We start from the raw sequence: 18,238 nt of genomic DNA on the forward strand, positions 1-18,238 counted from the left end.
GGCCAGGGAACGGGCGGTGGGAGGCTTAAGGGCCACAGGTCCGAGGGGTGAACACCGCGGAATTCCGGGGTCCCGTCCGTTCCGGGTTAGCGGCCCGGCGGTCCCCGCAGCCGCCCCCCATTGCGTCCTCTCAACCTAGGCGCACCGGCTCGGCCCATCCCTCCAGGCAGCTCTGGCCCCTGCCACCGAACGGCCAGAGGAGACGGGAGGCTGCAGGGGCCTCGACCCTGAAGCCCCTCCGCCTCGCAGGCCAGGCCCGGGGCCGAAAGGGGCGGGAGGCGTAGCCTGAATGCCTCGACTTCGGATGTAAATAGACCGTGAGGCCTGGTGCTGGGCCCGAGCGCGCCACGCTCTCTCCCCACCCCCCTCGTTTTCGGGGACCCGATCTTTCCCCTACTTCCCCGGCCTGGCCTGCCCCTTCCCCAGTCCTGGGAGATTTTTATCGCCCGCGGGCCTGCTACACGCCGAGGACGGAGGAAGCCCTGTCCGTTTTCACCCCCCACCCCGAAGTCCTCGTCCCCCAAATTCCCGCCAGTTCCCCCGGATCCTTGGTGGCAGCCTGAGAGTCGTGCACCAACTCCCCTCATTTAGGCCTGGCCGCGGGAACGGGCCGCTGAAAGACTGCCTTTTGCCCGTTTGCTGCACTTGCAGAGAGAGACCCTGTGATTCTCTCCGCTGTAGAGCGCTGACATCCCACCTGAACGTTTTCGACAAGGGTACAGTTCTGGATCCCCCAGAAAGCACGCTTTATGAAGCTGATGTCTGCTTAAATCAGCAGTGGTGTTGAGATCGCGATAGCTTCAGGACTTGAGAGGCCTATTTTTAGCACCCTCCTTTTCTTGGTGCACAACCGCAGGTAGACCTGTCTACCTGCCTGTGGGCCCTGGTTACCCGTGCGATGCTTCTTGCTATTGGAGGGTGGCCTGAGGTTTACATACTGAACCGCACTAATGCGGGAATGATAGTAAGTGCCCACACTTGTGGAACACCTGAGACGGTCCCAGGTATTCAGTTTTGTCATCTCTGGGAACCCTCACTCCTCACAAAAGCTCCATGAGTTGGGTACCACTACCCACTTTCTCTTGATGAAGAAACCGAGTATGAATAGTAAAATTGCTTCTCCAAGGTTATACAGGTCACACACTAATAAGGAGTAGAAATGACTTAAAGACTCCACTCTTGACCATATTCCACTGCATCTCTTTTTAAGTTAAAGGAACCTAGGGAGGGTTGAGGCATTCCAACTCATAAGATCCAGTTAAGGGCAGAAGAAGATTGTATAAGTGAGAATGAGTGTTATATGCTTTATATATTTCATCTTCAGACTGTACAGTTTCTTGAACTCAAGGCGCATATATCCAACTGCCAATTCACCATGTCCATTTGGATGTCTGATAAGCACATCAAATATGTGTTCAAAACAAAATCTGTCTTCCCCTCCCATCCTACAGTCTGTCCCCATTACAATAGATGGCAAGCGCTGAAGCCAAAACACTTGCAGTTATCTCTGACTCTCACTCTCTAAGCCAATTGAACAGCACATTCTGTCAGTTTTACCTTAGAGGTATTTCCAGAAGGCGACCCCTTCTCAGCCATACCACCACCACTGAGACCTCCCTTATTTGCACCCTGACCTCACTAACAACTTCTCAACTCAGAAGTCAAAGTAGCCCTTGATCCCTCCCTCATTTTCTCTCTCTCCCTCACCACTCTCCCTGAATCACTGTGCTTTAACTACCCTGACATTCTCATTCTTCCTTGGGCCGTTGGATCTGCTGGAAAATAGTCTTTCCCCATTTACCCCCTGGCTTGCTCCTTCATCTCGTTTAGTAACATCTCAGATTTTACTTAGTTGTTGAGAACTTCCCTGGCCCCTTATTTTAAATTGTATTCGCATTCCCTATCCCCCTTACCCTGCTTCATTTTACTCTACAGCACTTATCACCACCTGTCATGCAGTAGTTTACTAGTTTGTTTTATTGCCTCTCCTCTAGAATAAGAGCTCCACAAGGGCAGGGGGAATTTGTATCTGTTGTGATCATTGATGAATCCCCTGCATCTAGAACAGTGCCTGGCACAGAGTAGGTATCCAAGAAGTATTCGTTGAATAAATGAATGAATGAATGAGGACCCTGGTAGTAAGAGATGCCTTTGAGCACAAGGGAAAATTGCATATTGCTGTTTTCCAGAGGCTGTTTCAAGCATAGGCTGTATAAATTTGTAAACTGAAGAGAAATGGAATGTTCTGTACTTCAAGTCTGCCTGACAAATGCTACATTCACCTGGTAGTTTGCCTCGAGTACTAGTTCCTGGAGGGTATTGGGGGCCGTGTCATAGCTGTCCTCAGGAAATCAAATCTGAGTGTGTTTTGGTGCCTCAGACATCTCTACCATCTTTTAATTAGTCAATGTGTGTTTCCTGAAGACTCCATTTTTGGGTTTGATTTGTACATCCTCCAAGGATGATTGATTTCGTATCAGTTACCTAGAATAGGACTTCCTTTCCTAGGCATTTTGAGGTTTTAGGGAGTGGCCCGTATTTGTGCTTTTCTTCTTGCTTTTTAAGCTCCAGCTGCCCTCATTGCTTCTCCCTTTCCTGTCTGGGGTCCTAAGTTGGTCCATCAGATCCCTCCTCCATTTAAACTGTCTGCCTGGGCCTTTCCCATATCTGTTGGTCTAAGGGATTGGATGTCCACCCTGGCTGAGCATCAGAATCAAATGGGGAGCTTTCTTGAACACAGAAAGGCTCAGTAGCCACAATCCAGAGTCTGAATCCGTGAGGTATTGAGTGCACTCTGAGCATCTGTATGGTAAGAAAGCAGCACAAGTGATTCTGACATGCAGCCAGGGTTGAGAATCATGGTGTGAGTAGTGCAAGAAAGCATTTTAGTTGTGTATCCAGTAGCATCCTGTTAGCTCTCATTACCTTGCCAATTCCTCAGGAGTGGAAACAGCAGCTCTCACAGCTGTTTCTTGGTAGTCCCATAGTCCATGTCTTTGAAAGTTCAGTTGGAATGCTTCTCTCTTAGGAGTCTGTGTGTGTGCACACGTTTTGCTCTTCTGTCCAGGGATATTCTCTTCTGCTTGGCATTTTGTTATTGACACATCCTAAATTCATCAGTCATTCTCTCTCTGGCCTTATTTTACATTGTAGACTAATACTGGTATTTGAAGGTTCTGGTAAAGGTAAAGAACAGGAAGAGGGCAAGTAAAGTATATCTGAACTGTAGGAAGTCTTGGATTCTAGATCCTGGTATCAAAAGGTAACAGATTCCTTGCTGGCCTGAGGGCACATATACTGGAAAACTTGGAGACAGTATAAAGCAGGGGGCCTCTTTCTCAGGACAGCTAACACCTGGGCCTTGTTGTGGAGGGCCACCCTGTGCCTTGCAGGGTGTTGAGCAGCACCCCTGGTCTCCACACTCCACTCAATGCCAGGAGCACCCCTGCCCCAGTTGTAACAACCAGTAATGTCTCCAGACACTGTCCAGTGACCCCCGGGTCGGGTGCAAAATCACCCCCTGTGTTGAAAACCCTGGTATAAATGATGATGGAAGCACAAATTTTGTCCAGAGACAACTCGGCTTATGCTTTGACTCTGCCAAGAACTCTCTAAAGGACTTGGGGAAAATGTCTTCACCTCTTTGAGCCTTGGTTTCCTTATCAGTAAAATGGGAAGAATGGTCATTGCACCTGTCTCACGGCTGCTGTGAGTATTTGATGAGCTAATGCGTGTAAATTATTTAGCACCTCTCAGCACACGGCGATAAACACTCAATACATGGTGGCTATTTTTATTATAGCAGGCTTGAATTTTAGACACATTTAGCTTTAAGTTCTCAGCAGAGAGAATGAGTGAGCAATGAGTCTGAGTTGTGCAGGTAATAAGGCCCACTCAGTGAGATGGTCTGAGTGAGCCCATAGTGGGAGACCAGGAGGAGCTGGACCAAAGCTGTCCATTGTTCTTTCCTGCCTTTCATCATGAGATCATCTGGCTCAGGGTTTCTCACCCTCAGTGCTAGAGATATTTGGGACCAGATAACTTCCTGGGGAGTGGGGGGGAGGGGGTGGCCTGTTTGTTGTACACTGTTTAGCAGCATCCCTGCCTCCACCCACTCCATGATGGTCTCATACCCCCCAGTTCCAGTTATGACAACCAGAAATATCTCCAGACACTGCCAAGGGTCCCCTGGTTGAGAACCACAGATCTAACCTGTTCGGGTGTGTCTTGAGATTTTCAAGGCTAGTTTTGGCTTTTCTTTATTTTCACTTTACTTGCTGGCTTAAAACCTAACCTGTGAATAGAATGAGATAACCACCAGATTTTTACTGACTAGCTGGAATTCAAATAGTTGGAGTTATTAACTTATTAGATTCTCCCCTTCTGGTTAAAAATTTCATGAATTTGTGTTAAAAATTAACTCTGGGCTTTGTTCTGAGAATAAAACGTATGTGACCTACTCTGCAGTGAATGGGACCTGGTGGTAGGTGAAGTTGCAGATCTTTATACACTAAGGGAGACTGAAGTTACGCTCAGGAGCCTGTGTAGAGACGGAGAAGCTTATCTGTCTGCAAAATTTTTCAGCCAAGTCTTCAAACTGCTTCTCAATTAACCAGGAAATGGTGTTACTCCAGTTGTCCAGTCACCCTTGCCCTTCACTGGGTATCAGAGCCAGTCAGGGTCTGCGTAGGCTTATTCTCACCTGGAGATGGTTGGGGAAACTAGAGGCCACAGGAATTAGGTAGGTTAAAGGAGGTGAGAATGGGGAGGGACGGTGGGTGGGGATGGGGGACATTTTAGGTATGGATGGGATTCTGGCTTAGTGAGTAGTAAGTGGGTTCAGGCCCAGAGAGTAGGCCAAGGGATAGTAGGGAGAAATGGGATGCATTTAGGAGCGCTGAGGAGGGCGTACCTTCACAAACACTAGGTGAGAAAGGTCAGGTGAGAAGAGGTGGTGTGGCCCAACCTCAGAGCCGTTTGGTAGCTCTCCATGGTACTCCGAAGCAGTCGTGGGGCACATGGATTGGCATCATCATCCATCCTGGACCTGGTGGCTGTTGTGGCAGCAGTGTTTTATGTTGGTTTGGTTTTCAGGTGGTCATTTTTGTCACCTCTGCAGTATGGTACCCTTCCTGCAGTTCTGGGGGAGTCGGGTTCTACTGACAACCCTACTCAGGAGAAAGCTCCAGAGCCCAGGGCCTCCTGTGTGGCTGGCAACCTTGTTGCACACGGTGGAGCAGAGTACCTTGGCTCTCAACCCTGGTTGTGTGTTATGATTGTCAAGGGAGGTTGTTGAGGACAATAAAAACAAGTGGCACCCCTCCGTGGGAGATCATGGCATGAAGTATGGGGTGTCTTTAATTTTAAAACATCTCCACAGATGTTTTATGACATAAAGCCAGAGTTGGAAACCAAAGGGAGAACTTGCAGACTTGCTTGAGGGACCAGCAGAAATATTTAATTTGATCCATTTATGGGTTGTTTTTTTTTTGTTTGTTTTTTATTGAGGTAGAATTCTCATAACCCAAAATTAACCATCTTAAAATGTGTATTTCAGTGACATTTAGTACATCACATTGTTGTGCAACCTGCCCTTCCCCTCCATCTACTTCTAAAAGGTTTTGATCACCCTGAGAGAAAATCCCAAACCCCATTAAGCAGTCACTCCCCATTCTGCCCTCCCTCCACCAGTCTACTCCGTGTGGTGTTTTTTTTTTGTTTTGTGTGTATTTTTGTGTTTGTTTTTTGTTTTTTGCATGGACAGGTACCGGGAATCAAATCCAGGTCTCCAGCCTGGCAGGTGGAAATTCTGCCACTGAGCCACTGTCGCACCACCTTGTGGTTTGTTTTCAGTTGGGAGCCAACACTTAAAAATTCTGAGATTTCAGAGGGAAAAAAAGTCCAGATTTCTGATTTGTCTAGAAAAGTCAGAAAACCTGGCTACCCTCGACCTGCATTCTCACACAGTGAGATTTGCTGGGGCCAAGGGGCAGCTGCTGCCCTTCAGGTTGATGGTGCACCCTCCCCTTTAGCAGAGTCCGCCGTGCCCTGTCGTCAGAGACCTAGCCCACTTCCTTCATTTCCAGTATCTGCCCACCCTAGCTTGGCATTTGAATTTCAAACCCTGTTATATACAGCCTCTTAAGACTCTGCCTTCTCTATATTCAGGGTGCTCTTTAGCATATGTAAAACCTGTAATTACTTCAGGATTCAGTGTACAGGGAATGCTAGATAATCAGAGGGTAGCACATGGCAGCCATTTTTCCAAGTGTGGTCCAGGGACACCCCTTATCCCACCCCCACCCCTAGAGTCCCAAAGACCCTTAGGATTGTGCATTCAAAACTGTTTTCATAGCAATGCTAAGTATTTGCAGTTTTCACTCTCATTGTCTCATAAATGTTTCAGTGCAGTTCTTTCCAGAGGCTGTAGGACGTGTGGCATAGCCAGAGATTGACTGCAGAAGCAGAAAAAAGAATCCAGTATCTTCTGTTAAACTAGAATAAAGATTTGTCAAAATGTAAAGCAGTGCCCCTCTTTTTACTACATTTTTGTATTTTCGAAAAGTTATTTTTTTGTAAAAAAACAAAATCATATTAATTAGGTAAACCTTTAGTGGGTTTATGATTGTAAATAAATTAATGACTATTTTGAAATTTTCTTAGTTTTAATAAATAGTAGTAGCTGTAACCTGTATTTTACAAAACTCACTGTCAAGAGTGTGGAAAGGGGTCCTGAGAGTAAAATGTTTGAGAACCACTGGTGTGAAAAGTAGTGCCTCTGTGTAAACAGACCAAGTGCCTATAGTAAGATCTATGGGTTTTTCCCCTGTCTCTCCAGCCTCGGGAGAATTTTAAACTGGGGCTGACCGGCAGGCTCCAGGTGACATCTCGTGGCCCAGTTGGAAGTACCTGGATTGACTGTCCTTGGTTTGTATCTTGCCTCTGCCAATTCCTTGCCTCAGAACCTTGGCCAGGTTGTTTGACTTCAGTTTCTGCGTCTGTAAAATGGGGATGGAATGGTGATAAGTGTGAGGATTGTTGTAAGAGAATATACACCAAATGCTTGACCTTCTGGCATATGGGTTACACATCTATTAATATCAGCTATTATTCTCCTGTGTAGAGAAAAAACTCCTCTAGGACCATAGTAGGGTTTTTCCACCTGAGCTTTATTTTATTGACCTTGGATCAGATCATTCTTGGGGTAGGGGGGAAGGGGAGCAAGGGGACTGCCCCGGGCCTTGAGTGGCATCCCTGGCCTCTATCCACTTGATGTCAGTAGCACCCACCTCCCCAGTCATGGCAAGGAAAACTGTTTTCAGACATCTCCAGATGTCCCCTGGGTAAAGGGTGGTGGGAGGACAGAAATACCCCTGATCAAGAACTACTGGCTATAGGGGTTCCATTGATACTCATGAGACTTTGTATTCCATAAGCATCTGACCTACTCAGCCTGTAATGCTGCAGACATTTAAATGGACAAACTGAGTGGTGGAGGGAGAAAGCAGGTGAATCCCAGAAGCTGGGGGGATAGTGCTGATTTATACCGTCTGACCCATCAGGAATTTATTCTGACATATACATGACGTGGGTATCTAAGTCTGATTTTTTTTTCAAGTAATTATTGCAGTCTTTCCACCTTGGCATTGTTGACCTTTGCAGCTGGATCATTTCCTGGGGTGGGGCCATCCTGGGCATTGGAGAGGATTGTACAGCATCCCTGGCCTCCAACCAGTAGATGCATACTGTTTCCCCCACTCCGTCATGACAACCCCAAATCCCGAGGGACCAATATCTCCCTGAAGTGAGAACCACTGGGTTATAGGATTAAATAAAACTATCCAGGAATAAATTATTTTCTAGCTAGAGCTTTGGGCTCATCCATCCTTGTTCCATTATGACCCTTTGGTGACTAAAGTCAGTGTCATGGACTGCATATCCCTGTTAAGAAGGAACAATATTTTCCTTGACCTTCAGTCCCTTCGACGCTGACTCAAATCCAAGGTGAGGACCTGATGGACTGAGCTGGGAAGGGCCTTCAGAGGTGCTGCGCCTGGACTGCTCCATTTCATAGAGGCTGACACCCGTGGCTGTGTCACTGAGACAGGCTGTGGCCGTAGCTCCTGTCTCTAGCCTTTGAGTCTCAGGAGCATATGTTCTTCTTTCTGCAGATCGTCGGCATCGGACTGGTCTCCCTGAAAGATGACCCATGTTGGGGACGACATTCATTGTCACGGTTTAGGGAATCAGAGTGCCTTTTGCAGTCAATTTAAGATGCCTTTGCTGAGTTAATCCCCACCTCAGTTTTCCATACAGAATGTTGGGAATTTGTTTATCCAGAATTGATACCTGCATTGTGTCCATAAGAGCAGCAACTGAATGGGCAAAATAGTTTTTGAAAATTGAGTATCTTGGGTGCTGACAGTGAGAAAATGGACCACCCTTCTCTTGGAGGAAGACGGATGCTTTACAGCATTGATGGTGGTGACTGCTGAGGAGCTAAAGGCCTGGGTCAGAGCCTTAGTCAGCTCTGTTAGCTATTGTTAGTGGTGAGAGTTGTTTGGGCCGACAGTATCTGGCTCTGAGCAAGCAAGATAGACTTTCGCAACATTGTTCTATCCATCTCTGTCTTCCCGCAGCTAATTCCCCAGCCCAGCCCGTTCTATCTGTCTTTCCAAACCATTCTGACTCTACCACCTTGCTCCATCCTCACGGCCACAAGACAGCCTGGGTCACTGTTGCCATCGCCGCTTCTCACCTGTCACAGCCACCCAAGAGTCCTCACTGGGCCTCTTACTTCCACTCCTGCCTCCCTTAGAGCCATTCTCCCCACAACCCAGCATGGCTTTCCTCCAGTGTTTAGATAGGGAAATTTTCCAACACCCAAAGAAATGGGAAGTGTTATAGAGCAGCTACTACCAGGGCAGTGTTTTAAAAATACAAATCCAAGCATTTCATTCCCTGCCTAAAATCCTCCACTGGCCTCCCTTCGTGCTGGACTAGATCCAGATCCTTCCCATGGGCTGCTGGGCTGAATGTCATCTGGCCCCTGCCCCCTCCAGCCTCATCTCCCACCATTCCCTCTGAAAACTCTCCAGCCTCTGGCCTCCAGGCTTCCTCTCCTTAGGCCCTTTGTATTCAGGCCTCCCTGTGCTTTCATCTTGCTTATTCTGACACCTCAGAGAGGCCTTTCCTTACCACCCACCCTGCAGTTCCCCATCTCCCTAGGCACTCTCCCTGCACTCCCTCACCATCCAGCTTTATTCTTGTTGGTCAGGAGGAGAGACAGATGTCAGCCTACACCAGTACAGGTGTTGGAGTTGCCACCAAGAGCATGACTCTCAGGCTCTGATTTTACTCGCATAAAGAAGACACAGAGCAAGGTTAGCTTCAGTAGTGATCATCGGTACCCTGTAGCCAGCGCGTTTACCATTGTGGAGGAACCCTGCTCCCTCCCCAGCAGAGACAGATGTGCCACAGGGGCATGAGCTGGATATTAGATATCATAGAACATGCCCACCAGTGAGTATTTACACATGCTCAGGACAATAGGAGGAGTCTACCGAAAGTCTCCTTCCCTACAGGGGTTTGTCTTTTATCCCATAGGCTGAGACACCCGGTCCTGAGCACAGGACATATTTGTGAGTCCCAGGGAAAGATGGCAGGCTGTGCCAGGACTGCCCCCTGCCACACTCCTCATAGCCTTTCCTCCAGAATTATCCAGTTCTCTCTGCATCGTGCATCTGGACACAGATTTGTTCTCTCTCTTTCCTTATGAAACCACCATGGCCTTATCTGCCTCATCATCCTCTGGCCCCAGTGCCTAACACAGTGCCTGTCACACAGGTGCTTTGTAAATGGTGCTAGTGGCCACATGGCGTGGCTAGCAGCCTTCATCAGCTCTTCCGACTTCAGTGTTTTCTTTAGCTCAGAAGGGCTCAGAAAGATCTGAGCAAACTAAGCCTTTGCCTTGATGGTCCAGGCATTCCCAACCCTTGGGAGGGACCAAACCGCGAGGCATTTATTGTTGTGAGGGGTCTGGGAGGCGGCAACTGACTTGAAGCCAGGACCCATGTTCTAAGGTGATATAATTTGCATAACAGTTCTAATGCCAGCATGGAATTCCTGCTGTGTGCCAACTGCTTTCCCAAGCCCTTTGTACACATTGCCTCATTTAATCCTGCCCTAAACCACCTAAGGTTGAGTACCATCCCTGTTGAACAGAGGTGGGAGTTACACAGCAGAGCTCATTAAACTTGCCCAGCGTCTCAGCCATGAGTGGGTGAGGCACATTCAAAAGCACCCAGGAACATGAGCCTACATTCTTGAGCATCATCGGTTTTGGTCTGCTGCCTCAGCAAAAGTTCTCAGGCTCTTAGAATTCATTTCCGTGAGCCTCCTTGTGGAGAAGGAATTTCCAGTGTCATTACATTAATTTTCCCCCAAATCTGCAGCCACTTTTACTTCACCTCCTCTTGTGTTAGTGTCTCGCCACCTAGTGGCAGAATTAAAAATTGTTGTCGAAGCTGGATACTGGATTTCCCAGTTCAATTTCAGGTGGAGTTGCTGACTTAGTGTAATTTGCTTAATATCTTTATGGGATTTCTAATGTATTTAAGGCACAAAGCTCCCCAAAGCACAGGTTCTACCTCCAGGGGCTTACGGCCTGGATGAGGTGGTGGAGACAGGAAGGGTTTCCCTGCAGGACAGTTTAAGTGTGGTAGGGAAGGGTGTGGCCAAGTGGGACCTGAGGAGCCAAGTTTAGGAATCAGGCAGATTAGGATTGTGGTCCTGTTCTAGTTTGCCAGCTGCCGGAATGCAATATACCAGAAAACGGAATGGCTTTTAAAAGGGGGAATTTAATAAGTTGCTAGCTTACAGTTCTAAGGCCAAGAAAATGTCCCAATTAAAATGAGTCTATAGAAATGTCCAATCTGAGGCATCCAGGGAAAGATACCTTGGTTCAAGAAGGCCGATAAAGTTCAGGGTTTCTCTCTCATCTGGAAAGATATGTGGCGAACACAGCAACAGCTGCTAGCTTTCTCTCCTGGCTTCCTGTTTCATGAAGCTCCCCAGGAAGCATTTTCCTTCTTCATCTCCAAAGGTTGCTGGCTGGTAGACTCTCTGCTTCCCCTGGCTACATCGTTCTGCTCTCAGAATCTCAGCTTTCTCTAAAATGTTTCCTCTTTTATAGGATTCCAATAAACCAATCAAGATCACCCGAATGGGTAAGACACGGCTCCACCAAATCCAGCTCAACCACCACTCTTGATTGAGTCGCATCTCCAGGGAGATGATCTAATGAAACTTTCAACATGCAGTACTAAATAGGGATTAGAAGAGATGGCTGCCTTTACAGAATGGGGTTAAAACATGGCTTTTCTAAGGTACATGTTTCTAGAATACTGTTCAAACCGGCACAGGTCCCAGCTCAGCCTCTAACCAGTTTTGTGACTTCAGGTGAGGCACCGTCTTGTCCAAGGCCTTGGTTTCCATACTTGCCAATCAGGGGTAATAAATAGCCCCAGGTTATGAGGTATAATGAAGTTAGATGAGCCTGTGTATGTTCAGTGTCTAGAAAGTAGGAGTTGCTTCTGCTGTTAGTAGAGTTATAGGTGTGTCGATAGCAAGATGAAGGCATGCAAGGTTGGCTTGGATTTCGGGAGGTGGAGGAAACAGCAAAATGAAGAGCATTCCAGAAAGAAGTACATAGAAATCATCGTCTCCAGAAACCCTGTAATCTCCATGAGACCAGTTGAGAGTTGCCTGAGAAGTATGTTCAAGTGCCGAATAAAAGGTCTGGTTGTCTGCCCCCCTTCACCACCCTCACCCCCATTAGCTGGGCCAGGTGAACGTTGGACCTGCTCGTACTGAGATTCAGAGGCATCACTTAGGGACAGGATGTTTGAGATCAGGTCCTCCATTCTTCTCCTAAGAATAGAGTTGATACATCAGTGATGATTTTACCTTTAGATTGCAGCCCAGAACTGTTTTAAGTAGTTTCTGTCAAAGCAGATGATTTGAAGAGTTGAGATAGTAAGGATTAAAGCAGATGCCTCTTATGAATAGACTGTTACTTCTGTTAGGAAGATGCTTTCCATGTTGTGGTTTTTTTCCCCCACAGATAAAACGATTAAGACACAGCAGCCCAGGATTAAAGCTAATTTTACCCAAGTACCTTGATGACATTTGATCAAGAATTCTAAGAGGCTTTTCCAGATTGGAGCAATTTCCCGGCAGGCGTTTCAGTCATCAGTTATGTGAGGAATAAACAGAAACAGCAGAGATATTCCAGGTTCTCTTCTGGTTGTACTTTCCTGGCTGTGCTTAGTTTCTTGGGTTCTGTTTAGCCATGAGATCCTCCGAGTCAAACACTGGAGGTAACCACAGGGGGATGCCAAAGCTTAAGGTGGGACAGACCTGCCCTTGAGATTTTCTATCCCTTGCTCTTTCCACTGCAGTGAAAAAGGAAAACTTATTTGAAGGGAGGACTGTAAAAAGAGTGTGTAAGATAGGCTTAGATTTTCTATCTGTTTTGGAAAGCATTCTGTAGTTAAACAATTTACAGAAGAAGACAGAGTGCACCTTGTTACAGCGTTCACTGTGAGCCTTAGAATGTGTCTGATCCTCTTCTTTTTTTTTGTTTTGTTTTGTTTTGTTTTCCATGGGCAGGCACCGGGAACCTCTTCTTGATAAATATAAGGATTTCACTCTCAAAGAAGTTTTCCTTTTGACTTAATTGCACAGATGTGTTCTGTAAGGCAGCCAGTCCTGTGATTTGTTGAAAGCTGTGGAGTCACCCCCAAAACTCTTCATGATCCCCTAGTTCGATCTGTGTTCTTCCATAAATGTTTGTCTAGAATGAGAACTGACCATTTATTTCCTGATGTTATTTCTTGAAAGAGCAGTGTCTGTTTCTTAGGATTAAGGTCCACTTGAGTAGAAAAGGTGGGAGGAGCAAACTAGGATAATGGACTTCAGTCTCCCTTTTGCACTGCTGGTGCTTAGATAGCAATCTAGCCTGGTGCTCGGGGGTGCTCAGTGAATGCTGGCAGTGGATGTATGTGAAAACATCCTGGAGTTTGATGAAACCCCACCTGAGGGTGTCTTTGCTGTTGATAAGGTGGCAGAGGCTGGAAAAAAGTTTTAAGAAAGGATTCCACACCTGCGTTACATTGGAGGGTTATCAAATGCTCTCCTACCCTGTGCCACCTCTGGGGTCCAGGCCTCCCCTTGCTCCACCTCTCCTTCCTCAGACTCCACCTACCTCGTGGGGTGGGGAGCTCCTCTTCCTTTTAGATTGGCCCTGAGGCAAGACATTTTCTCAATGCCCACTCTTCTCCTCCTCCTTTGCTACTTATAGTTAACGTATACATCATTTTGTTTAGAGGGTGTTGCCATCAGTCTCTTGGGAGAAAAGCCACAAATCAAATCTTTGAGTCCTGGTGCCCGGGGGCCACTTGCAGAGATGGTCCTTAGAAACCCACTGTTTAAATTCTCTGACGCTGGGGACTCTTTAAAACCATCCTTCTTGGACACTCCTTACCCATCATTCCTGGACCCTTTTGTGAATCTGATGGAAGCAGTCTGTGGACCCCTCCAGAGCTGATGTCTCTGGCTCCCAGGTTTGTGGTTCCTGCTTTTGAGGAAGGGCATGCCTCTGCAGAGACTTCCTTTCTACCCAGAAACCTGCTCACTCCAGGGAGAATAGTCCGTGGGGAGGTAAACCTGCAGCCCAGAGCACTGTGCTACTGGAAACCTGGGTTGCTTTGAAGAAATCTGTGGCTCATTTCCTAAAATAAGTGTTTTAGGGCCTGCCTAAATTTGTTTGGTGCTTGCCTTCCAGGAGCTTATCACAGGGCCATGTAGGGATTGCAATACAGACCTTGCACCCACTCTCAGAACCTGATGCCTTGGGCCGGGGGTGCTGTTCTCTGGGCTGTCCCCAAAGGCCTGGAGTTGGTCAAGAATCAGGCACACACCAGTGCACCCTAACATCTCGAGTTCCCTAGTGTCCTCCACTCTGCCTCGATCTTTCCCCATTCCTGTCTGAATGCTACTCCTCCTTTAGCTTAGCACTTCCTCCAAGAAGCCTTCCCTGCTCCACACCCTCTCTCAGTTGGTGATCCAGTCTGTGCTCGCAGGGCCTTCTTGGCTTCCCCCAGGTTGTGATGTTTAATTGTCTGATGTCAGCCAAGACTCTTAAGCCCTTCGCGGGCAGGGGACATTTCTGTCTCTCAGTGTCCACCTCCACGTCACCAGAAGCCAGCATGGTGCCTGACACACAGAGACACTCGGGTGTGTGGAGTTACAGCAAGGCTTAGTGGCTGAATGAATAATATGATTGAACCTTTGAGTCCTGTATGCAAATAGCAAGGGGTTTGACAGTGCTCATAGTATCAGACTGACTGGGTGGGGAAGAGTGCCAGGCTATTGGGGGCTATGAGGAGGGGTTCCTGATGTCTGACTCGGGTGTGGAATGAAAGAAGAGATCTCCCACCTTCTGTTCCCTGGCTTACTTAAGTCTCAGTCTGTCTGTGCTTATCACCAGGAGTTTGCAAACGAGCCCCCACAAGCTGATGGGGGTGGCAGGGGCAGAAGGGACACCAGAGCTCTGGGCTGGGATGTTGCCGGGGCTCCCCCTTTTCAGCATCAGCTTCTCACTGCTTTCCTAAGGGGTTGGGGAAATTTCCCCTGGCTCAGGTCTGTGATCGTCACATGGGTCACAATTGGGCTTAGGCCAGGGGCCAGCTGGGGCTGCCCAGGGGACTGTGGGAGTATTACTGGGCAGGGGACCGTTTTGAATCAAGCAGTGGCATCTTGGATGCAGCAGGATGGGAAGAAGCAGGAAACCCACAGGGCATAGCATGGCCAGATGGAGCACCACATGCTTTGCAAGCAGTAGGGCCTGAGGTACTGTACCTTGTTTGAGGTGACTTGGGGTATTCAAGGGGGAGAGGCCCAGAATTCCACACTGCCTCTCACACTGGTGCTTGCTACCATAGGCATAGAATGTAGTTCTTGGGCCAGGGAACCGGGGTTCCTTGAAAAAGAGGTTCTGCAGTCAAACCACTTTGAAACACATTCGGTTAGACAAGTTTCTAGATGGTGGGCTTCTTGAGTTTTAACAGGCTAATAGGTCAAGCTAGTGCTCCTGGTGGACATTTTAGAAACTCAGTTGATTGGGGAGCATTCCACAGGGCCCCAAAGCCAAAAACCTAGCTGATGGAATCTGGGTCAAACAGTCTACTGTTGGTTAATATAGTTTAGGTCTCTGGTGATCTGGGTCTCTAGAAGTCTCCAGCTGTGGTTTTCTTTTCTCCTGTGAAAGAAAACTCGGTTGGGGGTAAAGAAGGTATGGAAGGCTTATTGCTTCCTGCTCCTCAGGTCCTATTTGCTCCCCAGCCTTGGGTGTCAGCTTAGCAAGGTTCTGTCAGAAGGTTGGTGGGGGGGTGGAGGTGAGGGTGATGCTCAGAAAAAAATCTTCAACCACTCCAGAAAGTGTGCGCTGTCCCACTGGGAACAGGATCTCTGTGTGTTGTCATTTGTAATAATGCCAACACTGTTTGCCACACGTGGAGCTGAGTGGAAACAAAGTGTGTGGTCGGCCACCTTGTGTTTTGGGTGGAGACATAACTGAGGTTGAGGTTTGTCTTTCAAGATGTGCAGCAGGTGGTTCGGCACAGCAGCCCAGGGCTCTCCCAGGCTCCAGTCTCTGTGCTGTCTGACTTTTCATCCTCCAGCAGCTGGTTGATGAGCGCTTGTGCTCCGCGGTGAGGATACAGAGATGAACAAGGGCCCTGCCCTTGTGGAACTGCATTTGAGTGTAGACATTGTCAGCTGCAGACGAGTGAAGCTCCCCCCACCCCCTGTTGCCAGGCCACACGCTCCTGTTAGTGCAATGTTTTACAGTAAGGTTGTCAGCTGGCCGGTTTCTGCTCTCCGTTCTTCCCGTGGCCTTGCATGGGAGAAGGACTTAGTGCTGTCTGTTTAGGTGGCAGTTGATGTCCATGCACATGAGGAAGCACAGAGGGAGGGTTTTAGTGTAGGCATTTAAGAGATGATTTTCCGTGGCGTGTGCTGGGTCATAAGCTGGGGGCACAGAGCTCTTTCAGAGGCTGTGTCTGATCTCCGACTCAGCAACAGGCCACCTTGGTCCCACCAGGGAGAGTGGAGGCTAAAGGCTCAGAAATTACAGGGGACAAGGGTTTGAGAGCTTCCTGAAGGAACAGGTAGGGGCTGCGGAAAAGAAGGTGAACGTGTGTTCTGGGCATCCACATGGTCTTCCAGAAGCATGGCATCAGCAATGGTTTGCAGGGGACAGCTGGCTCTTCAGTGTCACTCGTTAGGAGAGGTGGAGGAAGCCAGAAGGAGCTCAGCCCCATCCCTTGGGAGTACTGTTGCAGAGCTTTCAGTGTGCGTCTGTCATGGAGCATTCTGTCTGGTCTGGGAAGGCCAGAGTTGGGGTGAGAGTAGAGATGGCGGAGAGTTAAGAATAGAAGCACAGAGCGGGGGAGGTCTGAACTGTGGCAGTGGGGCAAAGTTAGGTGCAAGGATATGAGGAAGTGTCAGTTAGTGGGAGTCCCTTAGGAAGGGTCTGATTAGGTCTTACCCAAGCGTTCTTGCCCTTTGGGTACTGGAGCCCCACATACCGTCAGCAGCCTCCCTCTGACCATGACTGAGAAAGGGACCTGGTGCGGTTAGAGTTGTTCACAGTTGTCACATGAATGGTCCTGAAGCTCTGAGGAGGACCTTTGCTCCACACGCAGCCTCCTAGGACTGCATCTGTCCTCACCTGTTCAGGGAACTGGAGGTTGCCCAGACTTTCTGTGGCTTCCTGAATCCCTGCAGGCCTTCCTGCGAGCCTGCCGCCGGCACAGTGCTCTGCACATCAGCAGGCACAGTCCTTGTGCCCAGAAAGCTCTGCCTCTTCCTTCCAGGTGGCTTCACTCAATCCCTTCCTTCCTCAGCACCCTGCACCATGTGGCTGTGCTGTGCACTCATTTTCTTTACCACCACCCCCCTTTGTTCATTCTCTCATCAAGGGATTGTGGAATCCCTCCACTGTGCCCTGTACTGGTCCAGGGTGCAGAGGAAAACAAAGCAGAGTCTGTTCTCGGTATGGAGATAGACCATAAACAAATCAGGTGGTAATAGGGCTGTGACGAAAAATAAAACTTTCAGCTTTGCTGCAGAGCTTGTCCAGGGTTTCCTCCACAGTGCCTAAGACAGTGTGTGCTTCATTAACTCCACAGTGGCTAGGTCCCTCCTCTCTGAGTGGAGTCTGTAAGTGACAGCGGTTGAAACCTCACTCACACTGGCTTAAGCAAAAACCATAATTTACAGGCTTTACTGAAAGTCGAGCAGGATTCACTTTGGGCAGAGCTGAATGCAGGGCCTCAAACAGTGTCACCAGACTTCAGGCTTCCTCTTCAGCTCTGGTTCTGCGTCCCTCAGGGTTGGTGCTGGTCTGAAGCCCTTGGCCAAGACGAGTAGCTGCAGGTAGCACCAGGAGGGTATATTTCAGCTCTGCAGCCCTGGCAGGTTCATTAGTTCACCCAGGCCCCAGGCAGCAGGGTACGCATAATCTGTGGTTTAGGCCCATCCACAGGTAGTCCCTGTCTGCATATCCCAGGACAACATGGAGGGGTGTCCTGAGTGGACACCCATTCCCAGGCAAGTGGCAACCCTTACCCTATAGAAGTGAAATGGGGTTTTGTGGGGGCTCTAGGCATTGCCTTTGTTTTGTCATGTGACAGAACATTCCAGAGTGCTTCTTTCCTTCAACAGCAGCTGTTCAAGATGGACTCTCAGGCTTTTACCAACTCCATAAGTTCTTTCTCTTAATGGGTGCTCATTTAGAGTCCAAGTCAAATGTTGAAATTACTCAACTGGGGTAAGTGCTCCAAAGAGCATGAGTGAGGGGGTCATGGGTTCCAAAGTGGCTGCCTTCTGACCCCATTAGGTCTTCAAGTTTTTAAAAATCTTATGTTAGTCCCAACGTTCAGAGTCGGGATTTGCTACATGGTGTCTCCGAGACGTGTTCCTGCAAGGCCACAGTTGCTTTTGCTAAGCCGCGGTTATCATGGAGGCCCTCCAGGAGCTAGCCGCACCCCCACAGCATGCTCTCACACCCCTCTGCTGAGTGGGCCTCAGGACTCTACTGACCTTAATGCACGTACAGAAAAGTGCACTCGTATCACAAACCAACACATCCACACCCAGGGCAAGACACTGT

The 18,238-nt window shown here is 48.4% G+C and overlaps 1 protein-coding gene across 26 annotated transcripts in view; it reads left to right on the forward strand.

The window, feature by feature from the left end:
- The window catches only part of RANBP3 (RAN binding protein 3), a 59,704-nt gene that overhangs the window by 159 nt on the left and 41,307 nt on the right, over positions 1–18,238 (forward strand). For 8 of the 26 annotated variants that reach the window (XM_077120993.1, XM_077121002.1, XM_077121003.1 and 5 more), the window contains exon 2: positions 6,839–6,927. The exons of 10 other annotated variants lie outside the window; for them this stretch is intronic. Coding sequence is in view for 3 of the 16 variants with exons in the window: in XM_077121007.1 (XP_076977122.1) it covers positions 17,875–17,896 (22 nt within the window). In the remaining 13 variants the exon portion in view is untranslated. Of the gene's footprint in view, positions 1–6,838; positions 6,932–7,977; positions 8,005–10,197; positions 14,914–15,456; positions 17,897–18,238 lie in introns of those variants that run through there. 8 more of the 26 variants (XM_077121000.1, XM_077120998.1, XM_077120997.1 and 5 more) reach the window with 7 other exon arrangements.

The sequence above is a fragment of the Tamandua tetradactyla genome, chromosome 11, assembly GCF_023851605.1.
Source record: "Tamandua tetradactyla isolate mTamTet1 chromosome 11, mTamTet1.pri, whole genome shotgun sequence".
Taxonomy (NCBI): domain Eukaryota; kingdom Metazoa; phylum Chordata; class Mammalia; order Pilosa; family Myrmecophagidae; genus Tamandua; species Tamandua tetradactyla.